The sequence below is a fragment of the Sinocyclocheilus grahami genome, unplaced genomic scaffold (assembly GCF_001515645.1).
Source record: "Sinocyclocheilus grahami isolate Dianchi unplaced genomic scaffold, SAMN03320097.WGS_v1.1 scaffold55.1, whole genome shotgun sequence".
Taxonomy (NCBI): domain Eukaryota; kingdom Metazoa; phylum Chordata; class Actinopteri; order Cypriniformes; family Cyprinidae; genus Sinocyclocheilus; species Sinocyclocheilus grahami.
Genome location: NW_015505234.1, coordinates 1,905,318 through 1,930,930, shown reverse-complemented (window position 1 = coordinate 1,930,930; position 25,613 = coordinate 1,905,318). Strand labels below are relative to the sequence as shown.

Genomic DNA, 25,613 nt, shown 5'->3' with positions numbered 1-25,613 from the left:
TAAATTACATTTGAATATAAATATAATTAGAAAACAGTTATTTTAAATTGTAATAATATTTCACAATATCATTGTTTTACTGTATTTGTTGGTCAAATAAATGCAGCCTTTCTGAGAACAAGAGACATTAAGAAAAATGACAGACTAAAAACCTTACCGACCCCAAATTTGGGAACAATAGGATTTGCTGTCAGGTCAAAGGAATAGTTGCTGAAAATTTACTAGATTGTTTCTTCATCAGAACAGATCTGGAGAACTTTAGCAATGAATGGTTGCTGTCAGAATAAGAGTCCAAACAGCTGATAAAAACCTCACAATAATCCACAAGTAATCCATATGACTCCAGTTAAGTCTTGTGAAGTGAAAAGCTGTGTGTTTGTATCGGTAAGGTAACTTTAAACCATCAGTTTTGGATGAACTGTTTAAAAATTATTCTGTGTTTGATACAAGTTCAGCTCAGTCGACAGCATTTGTGGCGTAATGTTGATTACCACAAAAAATAATTTTCATTTGTCCCTTGTTTTCTTTAAGAAGAGGAAGAATTTAGGTCAAAGTGAGGTACTTTATGGAATCAAATGGGGCCAATATTTGTAGGATTTAGAAGCAAAAATGTTAAGCATATAATTTTATAAAACCACATTAATTCTTTTATTAAAAAGTATGCCTTATTTGAGCTATAATGATGTTCCCTTATTTTTTAAGGTCCTTTTAGGATTTTAGGCATTGTCGTCTTGGCATTGAAGCTGTAAAATTGGATATAACATTACACAGTCAATGTCACTAATGATTTATTCACATTAATATCTTATTAACAATCATATTGTTTACGTTTTGTGGCTACTTGTGAAACACAGAGAATAATTAGAGAATAATTCAGAGTTTCCCTTTAGGCCTGCTTGAAGATGTAAACCGTGCCAGAGCCCAGCGTGAAATTATTACATGTCATCCATTGATGGTAAGATAAAAATAGATAAAAGGTAAAGGGGACTATCAGTATGGGCCTCTGGGTAGAGTTATTTATATCATAAGCACAAATCTGTCCAGGCGGAGGGGAATGGTATTCAGTACATATGAATAACAGCCCACAAACAGATCAAAATACCCACACCCCAGTTACCTTAACAATTTCCACAGGATGCATTCAAGGTGAAATTAAATCACTTTTATTGGGGGGATCAAAGGGTTAGCCTGACAGGGGTCCTCTATTTTAGGACCTTACATTGTGGGTTGTAAAAAAAGGGAATGTGTCGACACTTCACATGCTGGGGCAGCCAACCAGCCATTTCTCTTTATTATGTCAGGTTGCATGTCACTCTCATAGGACATGACTTTAGAAATGAGTCAGAACAGTTTTTGTTTCACTGGATGATAAGGCAATTTTCAGGGAATTCAGTCTTGCTTAATATTTGGTTTAATGTTGAAAAAATGATTGGACACTCTGTTACAAAGACTTGGTTTATTGGAACAGGTGTTATTTAAGTAGTGATTGTGATCAAATTTGTCATATATTTGTTATCCGTTTTGGGCAATTGAGTCAACCAAATGTAGATGTGATATTTAAAATGTCTTGATTAAAGTTTCATAGTGGAGAGTGTCTGACAGAGATGGATTTCAATGATCCCAGAGCCCTTGTACTCCTCCAGCTGGCTTGAATTGACGGCCTTCTCCTGAATGAACATGAACTGATTCGGGACATTCCCAGTATGTGCTTGCAGTGGGCAAGCCTCAACAGGCCTGAATATGTTTGCAAGTACACACAGGACTGCTGCTGTCTCAGCCCCTGCACCCTCCCACCCCCGTCTGGAGTCTAGAACCATTGTACACAATTTCAGGCAGGGCTTGAGGTCCAAATAATGCTGTGTATCTCAAAACACTCTGCTAGCTTTTCAGCATCCCCTCAGTCAGTCGATTTGATTTGTGATACAACTCAAAAAAGCAGGTTCATGGAATGTTTATGAAATTAAATCAAATGTGAGGCATGTTGCTTAAATAAAACTAAATGCATACACTTAGTTTAAACAAAACAAAATGAACAAACTGAAATAAAATAAAATAAACATGCAATGAACATTTTTAAAATCCAAGCTAGAACAACATTATTTGGTGTTGGGCATGTTTGAAGAATAATTTTATCACACACTAGATAATTATATAAAATGCAAATAATTGTAATATAATGTTAAAACTGACAATACTAATATGATAAAATATATATATATATATAAATAACTTTAAAACTGACACTAAAATGTATTATATTTTCCAAATAAATCATTTATCCAAATAAATAAATGTGTTAAACACATAGCATCATATGCTATGTTAATCATATATATATATATATATATATATATATATATATATACAAATGTTTGTATTGCCAAAACCTCTAAATCTTTAAAAGATTAAAGCATACAACGTGCAAATAATGTTAAAACTGACAGTAGTAATATAATATAATATATATTTTAAAACTGACTTGAAAATGTATCTTATTTTTCTCAATAAATAAATGTGTTAAGCACGTATAGGATGTGTTGTAATATATATATATTTTAAATTAATTACTTTTAAAACTGACACGGAAAAAGTATTAAAGGCTATCGTATTTTGTCTAATGAGTGAATGAATGAATGTTAGGAACACACTGGATATGAATGACTAAAGAGTAGGAGTAGAGAGGAGGAGGAGGAGGGGGAGGAGGAGGAGGAGGAGGGGCGGGTCCAGACAGCGCTGCGTCTAGCTGGATTTCATCTGTACTGTGACTTTCCGCTGACCTGAGGTGCCTCTAATGGACAGAAAACAACTTTCTCTTCTTTTTGATCTGGCCATTTAACAAGCCCATCGACGCTACGTCTTTAAAAGCACAGGACTTTGATAAGGGCTATATTTGGAGTGTTGTTGTTTATTTACTAAAGATGTCTATATTGCCTTTCACTCCTCCGATTGTGAAGAGACTGTTGGGCTGGAAGAAGGGCGAGCAGAACGGACAGGAGGAGAAATGGTGTGAGAAGGCAGTGAAGAGTCTGGTGAAGAAGCTGAAGAAGACAGGACAGCTGGAGGAGTTGGAGAAAGCCATCACCACCCAGAATATCAACACCAAATGCATCACTATACCGAGGTAACGTTACAGACTGTAGGATGTGTCTCAAAACATAGTGAGCTGCCTTCCTAGATGGCATTTTGGGCAATATTATGCGCCTTCTGAAGGCAAATTCGATTTACAAGCAGGGTATCTAGGTAGACAGCTCACTAGTTTTTTGAGACATCCATATACAACCAATAACTGTGAAGCTAATGCTGCTAACTAGCGAAAGCCAGCAGATATTCTCATTATAACAAGCTTTTCTAACACCGGTTAAATTGTTAATGTGTTATTGAGTACTCTAACTGTTGTTTATGGAGTTGCATTAGTCAGTTAACCACCAAAATATTTTTGACAGTTAAGTGCGCGCATAAGTTGACTAGCTTGCTAAAGCCATTATTGCTTTGCATTGTTGCTTTTCAGTGTCATATCTAGTTTCCTACAGTATCTGGAGAAGAACATTTTTTTTGGTTAATATTATAATATCAAGTTCACGTGTTTACCAGTCTCGGTATGCTTGCATTCATACAAGCGTCAGCTAACGTTAGTCGGACTATGACTGCTGCTGACATGGTGAAAAATACTCGTTACTTTTAACTGTTGAGTTGGTTTTGAAAGCTTATATGGATGACCATAAACTTCACCCATCTATATTCATAACAGACAGACAGTTTAAACGGCTGCGATAAAGTTAAATGTTCAGGCTCGTATTAGTGAATAAAATGCCAAACACCACTGTGTGCCAAGCTAAGCTGTTATATAACAGTGTGATATCTTGGGCAGACTGGGGCTGTTTTGACAAATATTAATTTTGATAGCTGGATTGCGCATTCATCTACAGTTTATAGATCAAACCTTATTAGTATGTGGACTATACGAACAGTAATGTTAAAGTAACACCATTCAGTGAATAGTCAGTGGTTAGGTTAAAGTGCATCTAAACAAATAATTGCAACCAGTGGATGTGATGGCTCTCTAAAATGTAATTTTACTCTAGTGTTCACTCTAAGGTGCATTGTCCCTAAACTGTCTTGGTAGTGTTATTAAATTTGTCTGTGAATCAGTGTCCTGTGCCCTAGATGGTGGCGATGGAGGAGAGTAAAGCTTGTTATATCATAACCACTGTGGTAGTTATATCCAGTTGTACTCAGGACATTTCGTCATTGGTAAAAGGATTTGGAGAATTAGTAGCCCTACAGATGAAAACGCAAAGCCTTTGTGGCTTTGTTTACAGCATATGCATATTTTTACTTGATGATATCAAGTATCATATGTAGAATACATGTCATTTTCATTTAATAATTTGGATTCATTAATGGCAAGATACAATTGAGATTACGAATGCAGCACAATAATAATTGGATGCCTAAATAATAATTTAAAATAAAATTTGATTACATGCCCAGCATTACTAATGATGTCAAAAAGCCATGTTAAGAATGCTTCCAGTCCATGCAGGTCTGTTTAAACAGAAAAATGGGTGAGAACCAGGTCACTCTCAGTGGGAATCCCCTGGTGACTAACATAGTGTTAATAAATAGCTGTGATATCAGCACGAGGCATTTGAGCATGGGGTTACATACTTGAGCATGTAAGTGCATACCTTACCATCTGTGTAGTTATGGGTGGAGAATTTAGTCTGCGAAAAATCTGTATCGTTTCGTATCTTATCTCATTTTCCAGCTGTTTTCTATATATATAGATCACAGATTATGGCAGGTCAGCTGGAATTGCATAATCATTTCACTGTGCTTGCTTACAGACCTGCCAACCTGTATGCATTTTGCGTAGCAGGTACACATTTTGACCTCAACGTGCGCTGATACTGGTAACTATGCAAAATCCTGGTGACGCCTCTGTCTACGTGCAGTACTCAAATCAAGCAACAGCAAAATAAGAAGAGTTCGACTACTCAGAGCGCTTTTTTAAATGGCATTTTAAATCGCAAATTGCAAAAAAAAAAAAAAGTGCTGATGTGCCAAGCCATCAGAACCAAACTGAACCAAAAACCATGGTTACAGGTGTGTGTGACTGAGTGCAGACCTGCTAAACTTTGGAAAATATTTAACATTAGGCAAAAGGGGCGGTCACACTAGACTTTGATTGTGCAACATTTTTTCAGACACTGCTGCGAATATGGGCGGGAGCAGGATATGACAATAATAATAATACACTTGTGTATAATAATTATATTGTACTCTCTCTCTCTCTCTCTCTATATATATATATATATATATACAGACACACTAAGCAATAAAAAATTATAAAAATGTGTCCGCATTCAAATGTATCGTCTGTTCCTGTTTCCATTGACACCGCGAACCATGCAGCTTATTTTTTTATTTGATTTTTATAATCTTTTAAAGATGTATTATATAAAATAGAATGGTGTGCTATGGCTAAAATGAGTGCTTCCTCCATTTTTGAATTTCTGTACAGAGAGGTCACGCAGTGATGTATCAATCTTCTACTGGTCACACGTCTTCATGTGATGCGAATTCGCAGGTTAGAGTTCACCAAACTTGAACACTGGAACGCAGCGAAATGCAACATTTTTCGCATGAGCTTGCGTTTCCGGTCTGACGCATTCGCATGCGTATGAATGGAAGTCAATGGAACGAAAAGTGCAGTGTGACCGCTCCTTAAATCTTGCACTTTGCACATTGTGCAATTACGATTTTGATATTAGCCATAATATATGAACCCCCCCGCCCCCTAACCCCTTAAAAAAAATTCCAAGGTTGGCAGGTCTGCTTGCTTACTACTGGTATCCAATTGGGATCTCTTCTTGTTTGTGTTTTTTTAGCCTAAAGTTAAAACACTTGTTCACCTGAAAATGATTTGGTTGATGAAGTGCTTGATTTGTGCATATTTCTATCCTTATTCAGATGAGATGACTTCTTCACTGGAGAAAGCAATATTATGAGGATTCTTATTTTAGCTGGAAGCAAGTTTGAAGTTGAAAACATCATAATGATGATCTATTACAAACAAGCAGCTTTTCGCTTTACAAGACATCAATTGAGTCATGTTTTTATCGACTGTTTAGACTCTCATTCTGATGGCACACATTTTTTCTTTTTTTTTTTTGCTGAACCATTTCTTTAAAAAAATATTAGCCAAAATATTTGAAATTAGACAATGCAAAAAAAAAATTAACCTACAGATGTTTTCAAATTCAATTAAGACACAATTCTTAAGAATGTATTGAGACTGCTAACCAGGAGAAAACTCAAAAATATGTAGGTTTTACAAGTCACCTGTGCAAAAATGACTTGCATTTGGCTAGTTGCAGGTGTCCAGCACTGTGATGGTATCAGAAATATATTCATCATTGTTGTACCTCTCTTGAACCTTAGGACTTGACATGACTTGTATTCTTTGCTATCTTTGCTTTGGTAATTGTGATTTGAGCAGCATGTACATTGTCAGTATTGAGCACTTGTGGTGTTGAATTTTGGCGTTCTACAGTTTGACCACATACATCCTGCCCCTTTTAAAGGAGCTTTCACACAGGAAATTAATGTTTATGCTTCTTTGCTGCATCTCTTGTCTTTACTGCTCTGTCAAGCAACCCTTTTTATGATGAATCGTCACTTGCACACAGGCTCTGAGTTTCTGAGGTTATGCTACTTCCTGCTCCACACGCTTATTCAAATAGAGCACGATATTCTGAGAGCCTCTAACCAAAGCGAGACATGCTAACTAGAGGTCGACCGATATGGGTTTTTCATTGGCCGATGCCGATATATAGAAATCAGGGCAGCCGATGGCCGATATATGATGCCGATTTTTTTTTGGCCGATATGTTTGGGCGATTTTCTTTTCTTTTTTCTTTTTTCCTTCATCTCATAAAAGTGAGTTTGAGTAAATGATTATTGCACGGTACAAGATAGTAATAGTAGTGGTAGCCTAATTCAGAGTAATAATACATGGCTCAAAACTTAAGCATCTTCTCTAAACAGTTCGGAAACCGATATATAGAAATCAGGGCAGCCGATGGCCGATATATGATGCCGATTTTTTTTTGGCCGATATGTTTGGGCGATTTTCTTTTCTTTTTTCTTTTTTCCTTCATCTCATAAAAGTGAGTTTGAGTAAATGATTATTGCACGGTACAAGATAGTAATAGTAGTGGTAGCCTAATTCAGAGTAATAATACATGGCTCAAAACTTAAGCATCTTCTCTAAACAGTTCGGAAACATGCGTTTTGTTTATGTTTGCTGACAGACACCAGTGTTTCCCACAGACTTGCAAATGCAAATTCATTCTCCGCCAGAGGAGACGCTGTTGGAGCAGAGATATAGCGGTTTCCCCGGTAACGGTTGTAATCTAATAAGCACTGTGACTGCGCTCACAAACGCTAACGTTACTTTATCAGGCATTACAGGAAAGACGAAATGAAAATGACACCGATGCCTTTCTGAAGGTGGTCGGTTCTTTTCAAAGATACATTCATATAAAAACACCCGCGCTGCATTTTAATTTTGAAACGTGCAGTGATCAATTTATTCAATGAGGTAATAACTCAATGTATGGCAAACACTGGACACTGCTATAAGTCAAATGGCCAAGTGATAACTAGACTTGTGCCGGTATTCGGTAATGCGATATATCACGGTAATGAATATGCACGATATTGTTATTGTGGGCACTTCTAAATACCGTGAATAATTACTTTATCACGGTAATAATTAATAATTATACTAATAATAATTATTCACGGTATTTAGAAGTGCCCACAATAACAATATCGTGCATATTCATTACCGTGATATATCGCATTACCGAATACCGGCACAAGTACTTTTCCCATCAACTGGTCAAAATGCACAACACCGCCGTATGCTGCGTGAAAGACGAGTGCGCACTCTGATGTAAAAAAGCGCGGACCAGAAGCACATGGCGGAACATGTGAGAGACGCTCTGGATGAAAGCGCACTTTCACTCTCTGACAGCAGATGGGCTAAACTGCAGAAATAATAATAATAATATTTATTCATTTTAGTGCAGCCGTTACCCCGGAAACCCTGTAAACAAAGCAGTTGCACTACTTTCTGTTTCTGAAAGGTGTTTAAATGATTTTAACAGCCATTCAGGTTTGTGTATTTGCTATGATGTTCATCACAGCGCCAAATACTTAAATATTTAGACTTAATAGGCTATTTATTTTCAATCTTTTTTTACATTTTAATCTGGACTACAACATGCCCTAGATATTGTTAGAAAGTGTTTTGATTCTTTATTGTTCGGTCACACTTTACATTAGGGCTTCATTAGTTAACATTAGTTAATTCATTAGTTAACATAAACTGCCAATGAAAAATTCTTCTGAACATTCATTAATCTTAGGTAATTACAATATTTAATAACACGTTGTTAAAATCGAAAGTTGCAACTGTGTTATTTAATGAGGTAACATGAGCAAAGACTTTTGCACTTTAATCTGTGTAAAACTTTTAACTTTATACATATTTCTGTATTGCTTTATTGCATTTAAATGTTCAGTTATTTTTGTTATAAGAAAAAAGTTATTAAACCTGTTATACTGTATTATGACAGCACTTTTTTTCTGATTTATACTTCTGCGTCGGACCTACGCCGTAGCTTACGCATAGACGCACACCCATACGCCGTAGCCTGATGTGCACCTCTCCAAAAATCTAACAGCGTGCCAATTCTACGCAGATCACAAGCGCTGTGATTGGTCTGCAAGAACCCCTCCCTCCATATGTACTTGAGTTTTGTGTGTGTTTATGTGCACTTTAATATATTTTAATGTTACACCTTATATAAAATAAAACAAAGCAAAGAACAAGTGTCTTATCATTTATTATACTACATAGCATTATACATCAGTAGTTGTCTGCAACAAACAATGTTGATCTGCAGATTGAAAGAATGCCATCATCTCCTGTTCCGTTGTTGTCTCCTTTTTGTAGTTTTAAATAATGATTTAATGATTTTATATTTATTTGCCGCTGTCATAATACAGTATAAATCAGCCTTTAGACCGATGGGTGTGTGTCATCAAAGTACTGCGAGAGCTATAAGAGAGCGCGGACGTCTCCTTATGCTTTCTCTCGCCGTACTTTGATGTCATACACCGATCGATCTTCAAGTTGAACACACCTCTTTACTCTCGCGTGTCACGTGACCGAGCGTAATCGCAGCCTCTGCGATTGAAAAATCGTGTTTTTTCATATCGCGATATTATCGCAAATACAATCGGTCAGCCCTACTTTAATTATAATTATAAATCTCAAATGCTATGAACAAGATATGCTCCAAAGTTTACTATTAAGGGATAGGGAATCTCTAAGTGTAATAACAATGATAATTGAACAATTTTTTTGTGAAATTATTAGTGTAATTTCTGATTGGTCTCTTAGATAATTTAGCACAATGACAATTATGGAACAATTTCCCTAAATGGATTAGTCAACAGCATAAATATTCAGTGGCAAAACTGTTTAGAATTGAGGTCAGGGGCCTTTTAGGGGCCAAGATGATGCCTAACGGATAGTGTGACTCCACAGATGTGGATAGTGTGAGATATGTGGGAGAGCAGACAACAAACACTGCTGCTCGAAGAGGAAACCTGAGCTTATTGGTGAGCCACACATACTTGTCTTCCCTTGCTGGTACCCTTTTTATTTATTTATTTATTTATTTATTTATTTTTTGCTTTGTTGACTTCTGTTTTCGGTAATGTTGTTACCAGTGTTGATTTTAGAGAGGCAGTGTGTGTATAGGAGGGGCTGGGATAGAAAGACTGGGGGTCAGTTTGACTTGAACAGAAGGAATTGAAATTGTGTGTCTGTTTTCAGCTGAGCTGTGACTTTAGGAGACTCCAGGACTTTTCTCTGTCTCCGTGGACTGAGTCAGACAATGGATAGTCTGTCTTTGTCAGGTTGCAAACTCACAGAGGGTCTGGTTACCAACAGCATTTTGTGTCTTGTCTGATCGTGGATTCAACTTGGCTAACTTATTTATTAAAATGTGATTATGGTGTAGATGTTGAAAGAATTAATTAAAGGGGTCATGAACTGCATTTTTTTTAATTACTTTATAATGCTCTGTTAGGTTCACTTATAATGTTAGTGTGATTTTACATAAAAAAACATCATTTAGGAGTAATAGGCTATTTTATATCTTGTTTTTGAGCCTCTCTGCAGAATGGTCTGTTTTATAGGCGGGGAGCATTTAAGATGAGCAAGTAAACGCCCACTGCTATGATTGGCTAACAGTTTTGCTTATTAAAATAACAGATGGACGCTGCTGTATGGGATAACATCTCTGCCACAATTCTGCGTGCGAAAAATCATATTTTGAGCATGCAAAAGTGCGTTTTGCACATGCGCGAACTGAGTTTTGTGGAGAAAATGTTTGTCTTGCAAAGAAGAAAGTACTTTGAGCGCACGAAAATCAATTTGCCTTGACAACCAGTCACAACATTCTTTGCATTAACTTGACAGCAGAAGAGAAAAAATACAGTGCATGCATAATTATTATGCAAGTTGATGTTCTGATCATATTTTTTTCCAAGCACATTTTATCAATTCCAAACGACATCAATCTTAATAACTACTATTAATCATGTATTTAATCATTTATAATTGATATATAATTATTCATGAAGGCTGGAAGTGAAAAATGTCTAAGCAGATTTACTTTTACTGATAAAATGAGCCAAAAAAGGAGATTTAACTCAGACTGAAAGTCAAATATTATTAAATGCCGATGAGAAATATTCAAAACTAATACAATACTAGAAATTGCAAAGTTAATGCATAACTATTGGACAGCAAAATGCTCAGTGGGTCAGCAGGGTCGGTCAAAAACATGTGGAGAAGAAAAGATGCGTTAACTAGGGGTGGAACGGTTTGCGGATAAAAATCGAACCGTACGGTTCTCCATACACGGTTCGGCACGCACTAGGACTGCGGTTCAACTTAAATCTGACAACGCATCTGTAATATGGTTTGCTATAAATAACATGTAAAACAAACAGGGTTCGGCTAATATATGTTTCTGTTGATGGATGTGCATTCTGGCTTCCCAATACATTACAACAACAGCAGTGAAAAAAAAAGTGGACAAACCATTCACACTTGTTCAATGCGAATGCCGTATGGCTGGAATATGAGCAGTTATTTATTTCCGTCATCACCTGGGTGCTGATAGCGCATGCGCACAGGTGAGACCTGAACAACACACGTTGATGTCTGTGTTTAAACTAAACTCATTTAAGCTTTGCCAGTTTAAACATTTAAGAGCCAGATGTCGTGAGCTTGCGTGCGCAGTGAGAAGATTTGTGCGTGCGCTTATCCGAAGCGCGCAAACCCGCGCCTCAGAACGTGCGCAAATAATAAGCTCTCTCTGAAGTATTGTGTTTAAATGGACAAATTCACACAATAATTATGTCAAAATGCCCGTCTTGGTAAGTATCCTATAGCAGGCATAGCCGGCTGAACGTACTGTATCAGTGCACTGGATCAGTGCATTCTCTTAAAGTGACAGCACTTTCTTAATATTAATCAAACAGCAAAAACAAAGAAATCACTCTCTGCTCTTGATTGAATAGCTTTTGTAACTTTAATAAAGATTAATCTTTAATTCATACAGTCAAATATGCAATGCTGTTTTACATTTCATTACTTTATTCAATTTCTGTACATAAAAACTGTTAGACCTACCTAAAAAAAGCCAGTTTATTTTATTTGTATACTCTGTTGTATTTATTTGTGCTGTTGCTTGTAGTTAGATAGATTATTCTTATTTTCTTTATTTTTATTTGACAGTATAGTGACAGTATATTTTTGCCTAAGCATAGCACATACCGAACCATACATAAACCGTGACTCTAAAACTGTGATACAAACCGAACCGTGAGTAAGTTTAACTGTTCCACCCCTAATGTTAACTGTATTTTCCCTCTTCCGCTGTCATCAGCAATGCAAGGAATGTTGTGATTGGTTGTCAAGTCAGCCAATCAGAATGTAGCAGCCTCGTCTCTGATTGGCTGGAATTATGGCATATTGTAACGCTGGGTTATGTTGAGCAAGCCAGCCGTTGGCATTTAGAGAGCACTGAGGGCGGGCATCAAGGGAGCAAGCTAGTGAAACCTTGCAAGCGCAAAAGAGAAGGTCTGCACACATAACTTATAACAAACTTATTTTAAATGCAAAATTGATTTTTGTGCGCTCTAAATACTTTTTTCTTTGCGAAACGAACATTTTCTCCACAAAACTCAGAATATGATTTTTCGCGCGCAGAATTGTGGCAGAGGTCTAACCCTATACTGCTGTGACATACTCTGAAAACAACATGGGTCATTTGGGGTAAAAACGTATAAATACTCTGTATATATCAAACGGTCTGGAACAGACAAGGCAATAGTGGTAAAAGCATGTTTACTCACACTTATGTGTTGCGACATTACTGTTGGATCCACTCTAGTCAGACTCAGCAATGCATCATTGTTTACTTTCAGTCTCTCTGAAAAGCCTGCATCATACTGTCTTGTTTGAAAAAAAATCCGTAGCAAAGTAAAGCAAACAAACAAACAGTGTTTCTCTGATGCGATCTGGAGCTCTTTTCTAATTTCCCCCCGTGTTTACACCGGATATGAGTGGCGCAACGTGACTATAGACAACAGAACCCATTGTAATCGGCTATTCTGTCTACACTGGATGCGGCACGGATTGACACAACAAATCTCCGACAGTAAACTGATGTCCCGCTCTATTTCTGACATACTCCAAGCATTAGCGCCACTTCTGACCTGAAAGAGAAATTGATTTGCCACGTGACACAACAGCGCTCGCCTCCGATGTAGATATGTTAGGTTCACAAGGAAGGCAGTTCAAAGGCTGTTTTTCACAACATACACTACACAGTGTCTCGTAATCTTGTAATGTCATCTTTATGGTTCTGTTGATGGAGTAATCCTGTGTTTGCGTCTCTAGTATTTCCTCTACTCCTACTGCAAGCGAGTATCAGTGGGCGGGGCTAAAGAGGCAGTGATGTAGAAGCAGGCATTGATCTTCTCCTGCGGAGGTGGGGCTTAGCCACACTATTACGTTATAAAGTGGCACATTCCAAAACAAGTCGTTTTCTGAGCTTGGTTTCAATAAAACCTGTTTTTTAAACTAACGAGAAAGTTTTGAGTTTTGAAACTTACAGGATGTTTTTTATAGTACATTTTTATAGTACAAGGGAAATTTGATTTCTCAGTTCATGACCCCTTTAAAGGAATAGGTCACCCAAAATTTGCGGACTTTTTTTTTTTGTGGTGCAGAAGAAGATCATTTTTGATGAATCATTAAGCAGCTTATGTCATAGTAACTGCCAGGGTCTAAATATCCTGATATTTTTAAGTACTTCTCTTCTATAGTACTCTAATCCAGTAGTTTATTGACATCCAACCTGATTCGGTGCATTGAAAGATGCCATATTTTGAAGCTGCGGTCAAGGATGAGATTTGTAGTGAATGAAATTTCACACAAAACTAACATATGGCTTCAGTCATCTGGACCACTTTTGTGATGCTTATTTTGTTTAGTGTTTGTTGCAATTCCTAGAGTTTGACAGATATATTCACTATGAACTTTTATTGTATGGAAAAGACTAAATAATGACAGAATTTTCTATATTTTGAGTGACAGATCAATTAATTGCACAGTATTATTGCATTTAAGGATTTTTGGCGGAATTTTAAGTTTTCATAATTAATTTTTTTATGTTTGAATATTTTTGAGTCATATTGTTTCTTCTGTATATCTCATATGTCAATAGATTTTATTATGATAAATCGCACCTTGTTCTCTAGAAACTGGCATCCACCATTATAATACCCATATCACCCACTACTTTTAAGTGCTATTGGTTAAAGATGAATTTACAAACATATTACATAAAAGATGATAGGCAGCACATTCTTTTCTGGGTTAATATTTTTGTTCTGTCTGGCGAATACAGATGTCATCTGTTCCTAGTGGATATTTCTAGTGCAGAATGCTGGCATTCATACTGCTGGTGCATAGCTGAATGAATAGGTAAACATAAGACTGGAAAAGTGTCTGCTGTGCCTCGCCGTCTTTCCCCTCCTTCTGAACCCAAGTCTGGTATTTCCTCTAAATTCACTCACTCGCTTCCTCTGTTCCTCTTGTGTCAGTCCCCTGAGTCTGAGCTTTTTTAAAGAATTAGGATAATCCATATGTAGGGTGAAAATGCATTAATGTGTTGAAATTCGTTAGTAATGGCTGTCATGATGCATAGACCACAATAGCATTAGGATGATTCATGTTTTTTCTGTGGCTTTTTCTTTTCACAGCCGGTGACCTGATTGACATTTCACTAAATGAGGCTCTTGCACCATTTGAATACACCGACATCTACAAAAAATGAATGATTGACCTAGTGCACGCCTATTAAAAGACTCACAGGGGAAGATTTATTGGGCTTTCACGTTAATTACGTTGTACAGTTGTGCAATCATATTCTACAGTTTAATATACTATTATAACATTAACTCAGTGTTTTGTAATGCCAATTTTATTTAATAGAAAACCAACGAATTTATGTTCACATTTGTCATTGTTTATTTTCCACTGTTAGGTATAGAAATAATGAATTGAATGAATCTGTTTCCGATTCTGTTCCACTAAAAAATACCATTAACGATTACTTTTTAAATACACTTTATCATATGTGAAAACAGTAATTACACTGATTTAGTAGTTACACCAGGGGTCTCCAAATTTGGTCCTGGAGGAGTTTAGCTCCAACTTGCCTCAACACACCTGCTTGGAAGTTTCTAGTATGCCTAGTAAGACCTTGATTAGCTGGTTCAGGTGTGTTTAATTAGGGTTGGAGCTAAATTCTGCAGGACACCTGCCCTTCAGGACCGAGTTTGGAGACCCCTTTAGTTACACTGATTCTCATGAGACCTAAGTAAAAAGTAATGCTTACTAGCGGTTGTTTTGAATTGGACATTGCTTCAATTTAGTGATTCAATGAGCAAATGACTCATTAAACTGATTCAAACCAATAATATGAGTCTTTTTGAATAATAAGAACCAGCTGATAAGAGTCATTCATTATTGAATTGGACTTTCCTTCATGCTGTATGTTTACTGTTCTGTCACCATCGGCAGAAGTAGAAGATCAGGCTGAACTGAACATCATGAAAATCTTTTTCAGTTTTTTATTTATCAATCATCAACTAATATATTTTTTTCAATGGCCTTATTATAAAGAAGGTAGAATGGTTCTTGCGTTAATTGGTAACTTTTATGGGACCGGTTGTTTCATCGTCTCCTGAACTGTTTGTGCAGGTCTCTGGATGGCCGACTGCAGGTATCTCACAGAAAAGGCCTTCCCCATGTGATCTACTGCCGGCTGTGGCGCTGGCCTGACCTGCAGTCCCACCACGAGCTGCGTGCTGTAGACTTGTGCGAGTTTGCTTTCCATACGAAGAAGGACGAGGTGTGTGTGAACCCTTACCACTACCAGCGTGTAGAGACACCAGGTAAGCCTGACAGGTGTTTTACCTCTAGTTATTCAAAGACTGTTTGCTTCCATAATCAGTTTTGTGTATGAAACTAATTTAAGGGATTTTTTGGGATAAGTTTTTTTTTCCTGTGTGCGTGTTCAGTTTTGCCTCCAGTCCTGGTTCCTCGGCATGCTGACATCTCCACAGACTTCCCTCCGCTGGATGATTTCATCCCTGAGAACACCATATTCCCAGCGGGCATTGAGCCTCCAAGCAACTATATACCGGGTGAAAACATGTTTTCTGTTCTCTCTCCGAAAATCTCAGACATGGCCTCAGGACAACACAACAGGCATTACTCACTCTAACACACACACACACACACACACACACGTTCACAGACACGCATCTGCTTGAGTTTATTTTGTCTTCTCTCAGTTCATTTAAGCTGTTTTGTCAAAATCAGAGTGTTTAGTCTGGCGTCTTAACAAAATTGGTAAAGAGAATAAGACAAGGAGAGATCAAAGTGCTGATCTCATGACTGGTAACATCATATTGAGGCTTAAGACTGTTGGTGTTAAAAGTGCTTCACATGACTTGAGTGAAAGAATTCCTCTTTTCAGGTAGACCTTCCCACTAAACGACAAATTTACAGTGTGGCATTTGAGAAATCACTTCAGAAATCCAAGCACATACTACAAAGAAAGTTTGAACTCATTAAGTTTTAATTCTGTGACTAGTAGGGTTGGATCTAGGGCTGGGTGGTATGACGATATATATTGTGATGATGGTATAAAGTGTCAATCATTAGAGATTTTGCTATATCGTTTATTTTGCGGTATGCAAATATATCAGCGTAGCACAGTACTACTTAAGAGTGATAAGGAAACATGCATGAAGGAGAAAATAAAGAGCAGGAAGTACTTGATGTTAAATATAGTTATTAAGCACAGTAAGCTGTGAAAAACAAAAGACAGAGAAAATCACTCACTGCTCTTGATTGAATCACTTCTGTATCTTAAATAATTCACATTTGATTAATACAGTGAAGACTATGCAGTGTTTTAGTTTTACACTTGATTATTTAAATTCTGTAGTATTTTTTACTACGTAAAAATAAACCCACTGTAGCTGAAAAATTTAAAGGGGTCATATTATGTTACATGCACTTTTACAAGTTGTTTGAACTGAAATGTGTGTTGGCAGTGTGTGTACACAACCACCCTAAATGATAAAAATCCACCCAGGGTTTTTTTTTTAATCTGCTCATATCTTTACCCCTTTCTCAAACCGAGCCGATCTCAGATGCCTGTCTGTGTGACATCACAAAAACAGGCCCCTCCCACGATAGTTTGATTGACAGTAGCGTTTCAGCACAGACTGGACTGGCGTCTTACCTTAGACCCGCTCTGAGTGAGCTGTCATCAGTCTGCCATTGTTTCACCGCCGGAGCAGATGTAGACAAGAATGTCTCCTAAGCGATAGGTGTTCTGTTGTTGGATGTAATAATGAACATAGCAGTCTTCATTTACTCCCAACATTTGAGCCACTGAAGACGCAGAGGATTATGTTTGTTTTTGAAGAGAATGCGCCCCCGATCTACCTAAATGTGTTTATGTTCGCACGAATCATTCGTGATCCAGCTTCACTACAGAAAAAGTGAGTGTAAGGTTTTTTTTTATGAATCTTTGCAAATCACCTTTCCTAATAATGTGCTAATTAGCAAGTTTCACGATGATTTCACTAAAGTATACAGTCCCTCAGAGAGCAGCTCAGAAGAGAGGAGCGTGGTCAGCATAGCTCATTAACATTTAAAGGAAAATCCTACAAAGCTGTGTGCTCTGAAAAGAGCTGTTTTTGACAGGGTAAAAAAGGTGGGGTTTTTTACACTACCATTGAGAAATTTTAACCAAACGATATTACAGACTTTTCATTAAGACCCTACAGAATCATATCAACTTGTGGAAAATGGGCATCTTATGACCCCTTTAAGGTTTATTTAATTTGTATCTATGTTCTGTTGTATTTGTCATATTGTTTGTAATTTGCTTCTTACTTTTAATAAAAAAATTAAATAACAGAAATAACTATATCAAGCTCGGAAATTGTTATCGTGACAATTGTTATAACATTTCTTATACTTTTAAATATCGCCCACCACTAGTTGGATCTACATGATTTTGGCTTTGATACAGTTTCAGCCTCTGGTACCCCTGTATTAATTGATACTTCAGGCTATAAATAAATGGCCAACACACCAAAAGCTGTGTGTTCTGCAGGGAGACAAAACTCTGTCTTGTGTGGTTCATAATAATAAATGTCTGATTTATGTTTCAGAGACCCCTCCTCCAGGCTACCTGAGTGAGGATGGGGAAACCAGCGACCACCAAATGAACCACAGCATGGACACAGGTTAGAGACCTGAGCTCACAAACAAGTTGCTATTAGATACCTAATTATATTTGTTTATACTTTTCTAATTCTATTTTTTAGGCTCCCCAAACCTTTCACCAAACCCTGTCTCTCCTGCAAACAGCAACCTAGGTAAGAACAGGCATTTGTTCATAATGTTTCACAGCCAAATAATATGCTTTCATAAATATTCCAGATTGTCCTAGAGATATCAATTACCAAATGTTTGTACACATCTACTCATTCTTTTCTATTTTTCTAACTAGAGGTAGACCGATAGTGGATTTTACAGATACCGATATAGCTAGGTAGGACCACACTGGCCGATACCTATTTAATCAAACGATAGTTTTTAAAATTGATATACTGAACGAAAACTAAAATAGTGCTTTACTATTTAAAGAAGAAAAAAGAACAGTACTGAATCATACTTTGTAAATGAATAAAAATATGAATATTATTTATATATCAATCATTAGTTAGTTCATAATTCATTAACTATTGTTAACAGAAGCAATTTTAAAATTAAAAAATGTATTAGTAAATGTTGAAATGAACACTCTTAACAAAGAACAATACTTCCACAGCTTTTATCAACCTTAGTTAAATTACAAATGGAGTCCTATTGTAAAGTGTTACCATTTCATTTCAACAGTCATGCTTAAAGATGGCCATCTTTAAATATCTACACAAAGACCTTAGAATTGAAGTTACATACATATGGATATTGTATGTATATTCTTTATTAGCTTCTATTTTAGAACACTTGATTATCTAATCAAAATATGTTAGTCACACACCAGGCAAAAGTGCAGTGCTGCGTCACGTTCAGTTCAAGCGGCATCTAAAACAGTTTATTTAATCACCAAACAGGCAAAAGTTTACTTCAAGAATGAACAAAGTGGCATAGATGAGTTTGAAGTTCTCTGTTAGGTGTAAAAAAACAGTAGGGATGCACCGAAATGATATACTGAACGAAAACTAAAATAGTGCTTTACTATTTAAAGAAGAAAAAAGAACAGTACTGAATCATACTTTGTAAATGAATAAAAATATGAATATTATTTATATATCAATCATTAGTTAGTTCATAATTCATTAACTATTGTTAACAGAAGCAATTTTAAAATTAAAAAATGTATTAGTAAATGTTGAAATGAACACTCTTAACAAAGAACAATACTTCCACAGCTTTTATCAACCTTAGTTAAATTACAAATGGAGTCCTATTGTAAAGTGTTACCATTTCATTTCAACAGTCATGCTTAAAGATGGCCATCTTTAAATATCTACACAAAGACCTTAGAATTGAAGTTACATACATATGGATATTGTATGTATATTCTTTATTAGCTTCTATTTTAGAACACTTGATTATCTAATCAAAATATGTTAGTCACACACCAGGCAAAAGTGCAGTGCTGCGTCACGTTCAGTTCAAGCGGCATCTAAAACAGTTTATTTAATCACCAAACAGGCAAAAGTTTACTTCAAGAATGAACAAAGTGGCATAGATGAGTTTGAAGTTCTCTGTTAGGTGTAAAAAAACAGTAGGGATGCACCGAAATGAAAATTCTTGGCCGAAACCGAACAAAATGAATCACTGGGCCGAAGGCCGAATACCGAACATGGTTTTTTGAGTTTTTTCCCCATGTATTTTGCCATTTTTTTCCCCCCACCATTGCATGAATTAAATATCTAAAATGTGCTTTTTACTGTTTTGTCTTGCTTATCAAAGAAAAAAATCTATTACAAAACAACAATTTAAAAATATTTAACACTGAACATTTGTAACATTCTAGCAAACGCTATACTAACAAAGTACAATTTAACTTAAAATTAGTAAGTTAGTAAAATAATATTTTTTGGCCATCAGACCCCTTTCTTGAATCAGGCATGTATTTTTACTGTACAATTAAAAGCAGCCTTGCTGAGAAGAGACTTATTTTAAAACATTAGAAAATATTACAGATCTGTTGTAATGATTATTATCATTATTATTGTCTTACTTTTTATTTTATTTTACAGAACAGCTGTAAAATTACAATACTAACATTTATGAATGTTGATAGAGTTCTTGCTTTTTCTCAACTTTTATTTTGGCGGAAATGCGCAGGAAGACCTCAGTGCTTCTTTTTGTTGACAGCAGATTTATAAATGAGTCTCATTACGAATACCTTGTACGTATCGCATTGTCGCATGCCTTGTAAAAAAAATGTGACTGAGCAACTGACGAGAGCAGATTTTCCTCATGCTTTGGACTTTGAACCCTGGTTAACAAGCAGATAGCGCCCGAGTTCGTGCAGTGCTGTCAGAATACATGCAATGCGTTTCAGAATACATGCAATTTATTTACTAATTATTTAAGACCATTTCGCCATTTCAGTCATCATACAGTAACCAGCAACAATCAGCCCTTCCTCTTCTCATCGAAGACATGTCATGCAGTCCTAAACAGTCTCTCGCTGGTGCTTGTAATGATTTTTGCGTCTTTCTCAGACAGTTTTAAATGCTTCCACACTGCTGACATGTGTGCTGCATTATAAAGAGCGCCCCTCTCACTCTTCGCTGGTTGCTATTTGTTCGCGTGATATCATTGTTCGGTACAATTTATTCGGTCTTTTCGCTTATTCGACTGAAAGAGCTTTTTTTGCTGTTTTCGGTCGAATAATTTTGGTTGCCGAACATTCGGTGCATCTCTAAAAAACAGAGCAAATGGAAAAAGAAAGCACAATCTATATTATAGCTCTCTATACAGTATGAAGCATACAGACTTCATTAGAGCCACAGAAAGACAAAGTTTTACTGTAAAATGCACAATATACAATTTTACAGCCTGGGGTGAAGTCATTATGTACATTACATTTACATTTAGTCATTTAGCAGACGCTTTTATCCAAAGCGACTTACAAATGAGGAAATTACATACATTAACAATGATTTGGGATAAATATAATGTAATTTAATGAAAAACTGTGTGAGTGGCGCTCTGTGGCAAGGCAGGATTTCTGTCGGCTGAATGAACATATCAGTTTGTTTTCTCATGTCACAGCTTTAAATCTGCAACTTCGCTGGCTAACAAATGCATTAATGTTACCAGCTGGATATAAACTAATGCAAATAGATGGTAACAATCGTGACATTAAACATTTGGGTCTGACTTGCGTTTGTTTTGGTCACATTGTTTTAACCGCTTGAGGTAATACTAATGTTCGCGTCCTTGAAAGCTACAGCTGCTCCAGCAACGGATGCAACCCGGAAAAACTATCGGCATGGATTTTTGCTGATAGCCGATAGTTCCGATAATCAACTATCAGTGCAACTATCGGTCGACGTCTAATTCTAACATGTGGAGAATAGTATTAGTAAAGTTGTCAAACTGATAAAATAACACTAAAGTTAATATAGGAATTATACTTTAAAAGTTAAACAAATCTTGTTGAAGATATCTCATATTTAAAATGTTTCAAAGTCGCCACTTTTTGTGAAAACTTCGGCTTTCCTGTCAGCAACTTTTGCCTTTAATGTGTGGCTGTAGTTTGTTTCATGAAAACAGTCATCACTAAAAGTGTTTGTTGTGATGGAAACCCTGCAGAGTCAGCCTGATTTCTGTAAGTACTCCACCCCACTGTGAGTTTAATCTGGCTGGATTATCTCTGATTTATTATCTCCGTAACGTTGGTCTGCCTGCCTGGTCCTGTGTGAGGTGATTTAGTAAGAACTGAAGTCTGCTTCAGTGAGCCCATGAGAAAACAGTAGGACGAGCCACTGCCAGTAAAACAAATGAGCATAATGCCACCAGCATCCTGTACTATCCTCATTAAGCGAGTCCACTTACGATAGGGAAGACCTGGCAGAAAAAAGTTATTGCTGTTATTGTATATTTGCGACAAAATACATTATAACCCATTTATAATCAGTGATGCTTTCTACACTGGATGCAGCACGGAGCGACACAACACGACACGACAAATCCCCAACAGTAAACTGATGCCTCATTCTATTTATGAAGTACACAAAGTACAAATGATTTGCAATGGTCGCTTTGTTGCGTCCAGTATAGACAGCCTCTAGCTGTTGAGGCGCAATGCGACATACAGTACGTCACGTCCGTTGTAGACACGTCGTAAGAAGTGTAAAGTAATAATGTTGCCTTTTATTAGAAATGTATACTGTGTGTAAATAACCGCACCAAACATTGAGATGTTTGCACTCAGATTCCTCTTGTGTGTAGGCCCAAAAATTTAGATCAAATTGAAAAAGCACAAAAGGTGTTACCAAAAACGGTACAGAGTGCAAAGACGGAACATTTTCAATATTATATCATCATCAGTGGTTATTACTTATTAGGAATTTACCTTACCATTTGGGATTGGTAAAAGTTTTTTAGGTTTTAAAAAAAAAAAAAAGTGTCATGCTCTCAATTATTGTGTAGTTTTATTACAAATTCAAATAACTGAAATTTGAATTTTGAAAACAAAATTTTAAACTACATATTTTAAAATATAATGTATTCCTGTGATGACAAAGCTGAATTTTCAGCAGTCATTACTCCAGTCTTCGGTGTCACATGATCCTTTAAATCTGATATAAATAGGATACAAATTGTTATTTAAATGACTTAAGTAGGATAAATAACAAAATTTTGTTGTAAAAAATTATCACAGTCCTCACAAAACATATATTTAACAATAAATATTGAAAAAAAAAAAAATTAGTACAGACATATTTACTAAGCTTCTAGTCAACCCATAGCTGTTAGCCTCTTAGCTGTACAAGAGGAAACCTCATATAAAAGGATCCTTTGTTTCTGTCCTCTCAGTCAGCCCAGGGTAATGTAATAATAATAATATCCTATCACTGGTTTGTTCTATCTCTGCAGAGACACCAGGAGGCCCTGTAGTAAAAATAACAAATAACCAATTTCACGTGGATGGCCTGCTGTTTTCAAAGAGCCACATTCTGTCACAATGTGACAAACTACACACTGATTTTACACCAGAATCCAAAGTCCAGGGATTTTCCTGTTCTTTCACACTGTCTTTGTTCTGCACTTGTTTTGTAACTGATGCTTTCTCTTGTTCTGCACTTGTTTTGTGACTGATCCTTTCTCTTGCTCATTTATGTCTGTGTGTGTGTGTGTGTGTGTGTGTGTGTGTGTGTTAGATCTGCAGCCGGTAACATATTGTGAATCTGCATTTTGGTGCTCGATTTCCTACTACGAGCTGAATCAGCGTGTGGGTGAGACTTTCCACGCCTCGCAACCGTCTCTAACCGTAGATGGCTTTACGGACCCCTCTAACGCAGAGCGCTTCTGCCTGGGCCTGCTGTCCAATGTCAACCGCAATGCAGCTGTGGAGCTGACGCGCAGACACATCGGTACATTCAGCTCACAATTATAAAAAATGTACTGGGCAATATTGGAATCAGACATTCTGAAGTGAACTGAATCTGTTTAACATCATAACCTTTCCTCAGGCCGAGGTGTGCGTTTGTATTACATCGGCGGTGAGGTGTTTGCTGAGTGTCTGAGCGACAGTGCTATTTTCGTTCAGAGTCCGAACTGTAACCAGCGCTATGGCTGGCACCCTGCCACAGTATGTAAGATTCCTCCAGGTGAGTCAGCCCGTTTCTATACTGATTGGATGAATGTGCAACTGTGTATATATATCCTATGAGTCACTCAAGCATGTACTAGTGTCAGACTTCCTCATTCTGTTTCATAGAAGCACTCAAGCATATATATGTGACTGTGTCTCAGGCTGTAATCTGAAGATCTTCAATAATCAGGAGTTTGCAGCTCTGTTGGCCCAATCAGTGAATCAGGGATTTGAGGCTGTTTACCAGCTAACCCGTATGTGCACCATTCGCATGAGTTTCGTCAAAGGCTGGGGGGCAGAATACAGGTAAGCCAAGACACTCATCAGAGAAAGCACTTACATTACCATTCAAAAGTTTGGGGTCAGTAAGATTTTTTTTCTTTTTTTAAACTTTTATTATATATTATATATATTCCTATTATAATAGTATATATTCTATCCTATAATAATTCACTCATCACATAAGGCACATACACTACTGTTTAAAAGTTTGGGATCAAGATTTTCTTTTCTTTTTGAAAGACATTAACATATAATATAATAATTTTATATACTCTACCTTTTAAAAGTTTGGGGTCAAGATTTTTTTTTTTTTTTGGAAAGAAATTAAATGCTTTTATTCAGCAAGGACACATTCAATTGATAAAAATGACAGTGAAGATCATGAAGAATGTTACAAAGGTAGAACCTGCTTAGAGATTTCCTAAATCTGTTCTTCATAACTGCATCACTTTCAAAAGTGCTTTATAGTCGTAGATGCTGAGTTTAGATTTAAGCAAGATTTAAGCACTTTATTTCTGTGACAGTAACACACAAAAAGCTAGTGGCTGCCCTTGGTTATGTAAAACGGATATTCCTGGCTGGTCTGTAGTTAGTTAAATATGCTGGGCAGGCATGGAAGCACATTAGTGACCCAGATTCTCCTTCCTGCAGGCGGCAGACAGTGACCAGCACCCCCTGCTGGATAGAGCTGCATCTCAATGGCCCCCTGCAATGGCTGGACAAGGTGCTCACTCAGATGGGCTCTCCGAACCTCCGCTGTTCCAGTGTGTCATAGGACAAACTCTCAGCCCGTTTCATGTAACCATACCCTTCTAATGACATCGTCTATTGCTGCTGAATGCCAAGCAAACAAACAGAGCAAAACCAAGGACGGGGGAGACAAACACCTGCTGGACTCCTCAGAGCGTCACTTTATCATTTACAGATCCTAATATTTTGCTGTGGGCAAAAATAGGCACGTACAGTTGAAGCACTTTGAACAATGACACTCAAGGAGTGTGGATGATATTTCCACAGTGTGATGAGTTTAAAATGACGCATTTTCCTCATTGTGAATTTAAATATAATGAAATTATGATTTTGTCAGTTTTTGTTTTGATCAAGAAGTGTATCACGCATTTAATTTGATCTGAAGGTATTAGAATCATGGGCTCGGAATATGATTGCTTAAAATCATAAACATCCTCATAGGGGGCCTCAAAGAGTGCTTTGTTTCCACCACCTTCAGTGAAGGGGTCTTGTGTGAACTTTTACAGTATGTTAGCCTGAAGCTAGAGCTTCAGGAAGCTGTTTGTGTAGTTGTGCTCAAGTAAATTGCACTGCGCTGCACAGGTCAATATACAATGTGATTGCGATTGCCGTTGGTCTCATGCACGGTCGACCAGGTTTGTATACTTCTGACAGGAACTGAGGCACTTAGCCTTGATTATGAAAAGCACTTGTTTTTACAACCCAGTGATGGTGTGAACAACAAAATAGCATTGGAAATTTGTCAGTGACATGCTAGTAGCTAATAGTGCCATTTTATTTCTTGAACTTGAAGGATACTGTTTGAATTTTGCTCAGCAAAGACATTTTTGTATAAAGTATTTTTGCATTATAAACAGAATGGAGATTGCGAAAGTATATTTTTACTGCTGCCCTAGGGTATTGTAATTAAGATCACTGTCATGTTACACCGATATAAAACAAAACAAAAAAAAAAAAGGGTCCAGGACTTTTGAAACAAAATTT

At 36.8% G+C, this 25,613-nt stretch overlaps 1 protein-coding gene across 1 annotated transcript; it reads left to right on the top strand.

The window, feature by feature from the left end:
• The first annotated feature begins 2,763 nt into the window (after positions 1–2,763).
• Positions 2,764–25,613, top strand: LOC107583760 (mothers against decapentaplegic homolog 3-like). The gene is made up of 9 exons (XM_016270067.1): positions 2,764–3,121; positions 15,428–15,621; positions 15,748–15,873; positions 17,923–17,997; positions 18,079–18,129; positions 23,164–23,376; positions 23,476–23,613; positions 23,759–23,903; positions 24,531–25,613. Exons 1-9 carry the CDS (start codon positions 2,919–2,921, stop codon positions 24,652–24,654), a joined length of 1,269 nt encoding a protein of 422 aa, XP_016125553.1. The 5' UTR covers positions 2,764–2,918; the 3' UTR covers positions 24,655–25,613.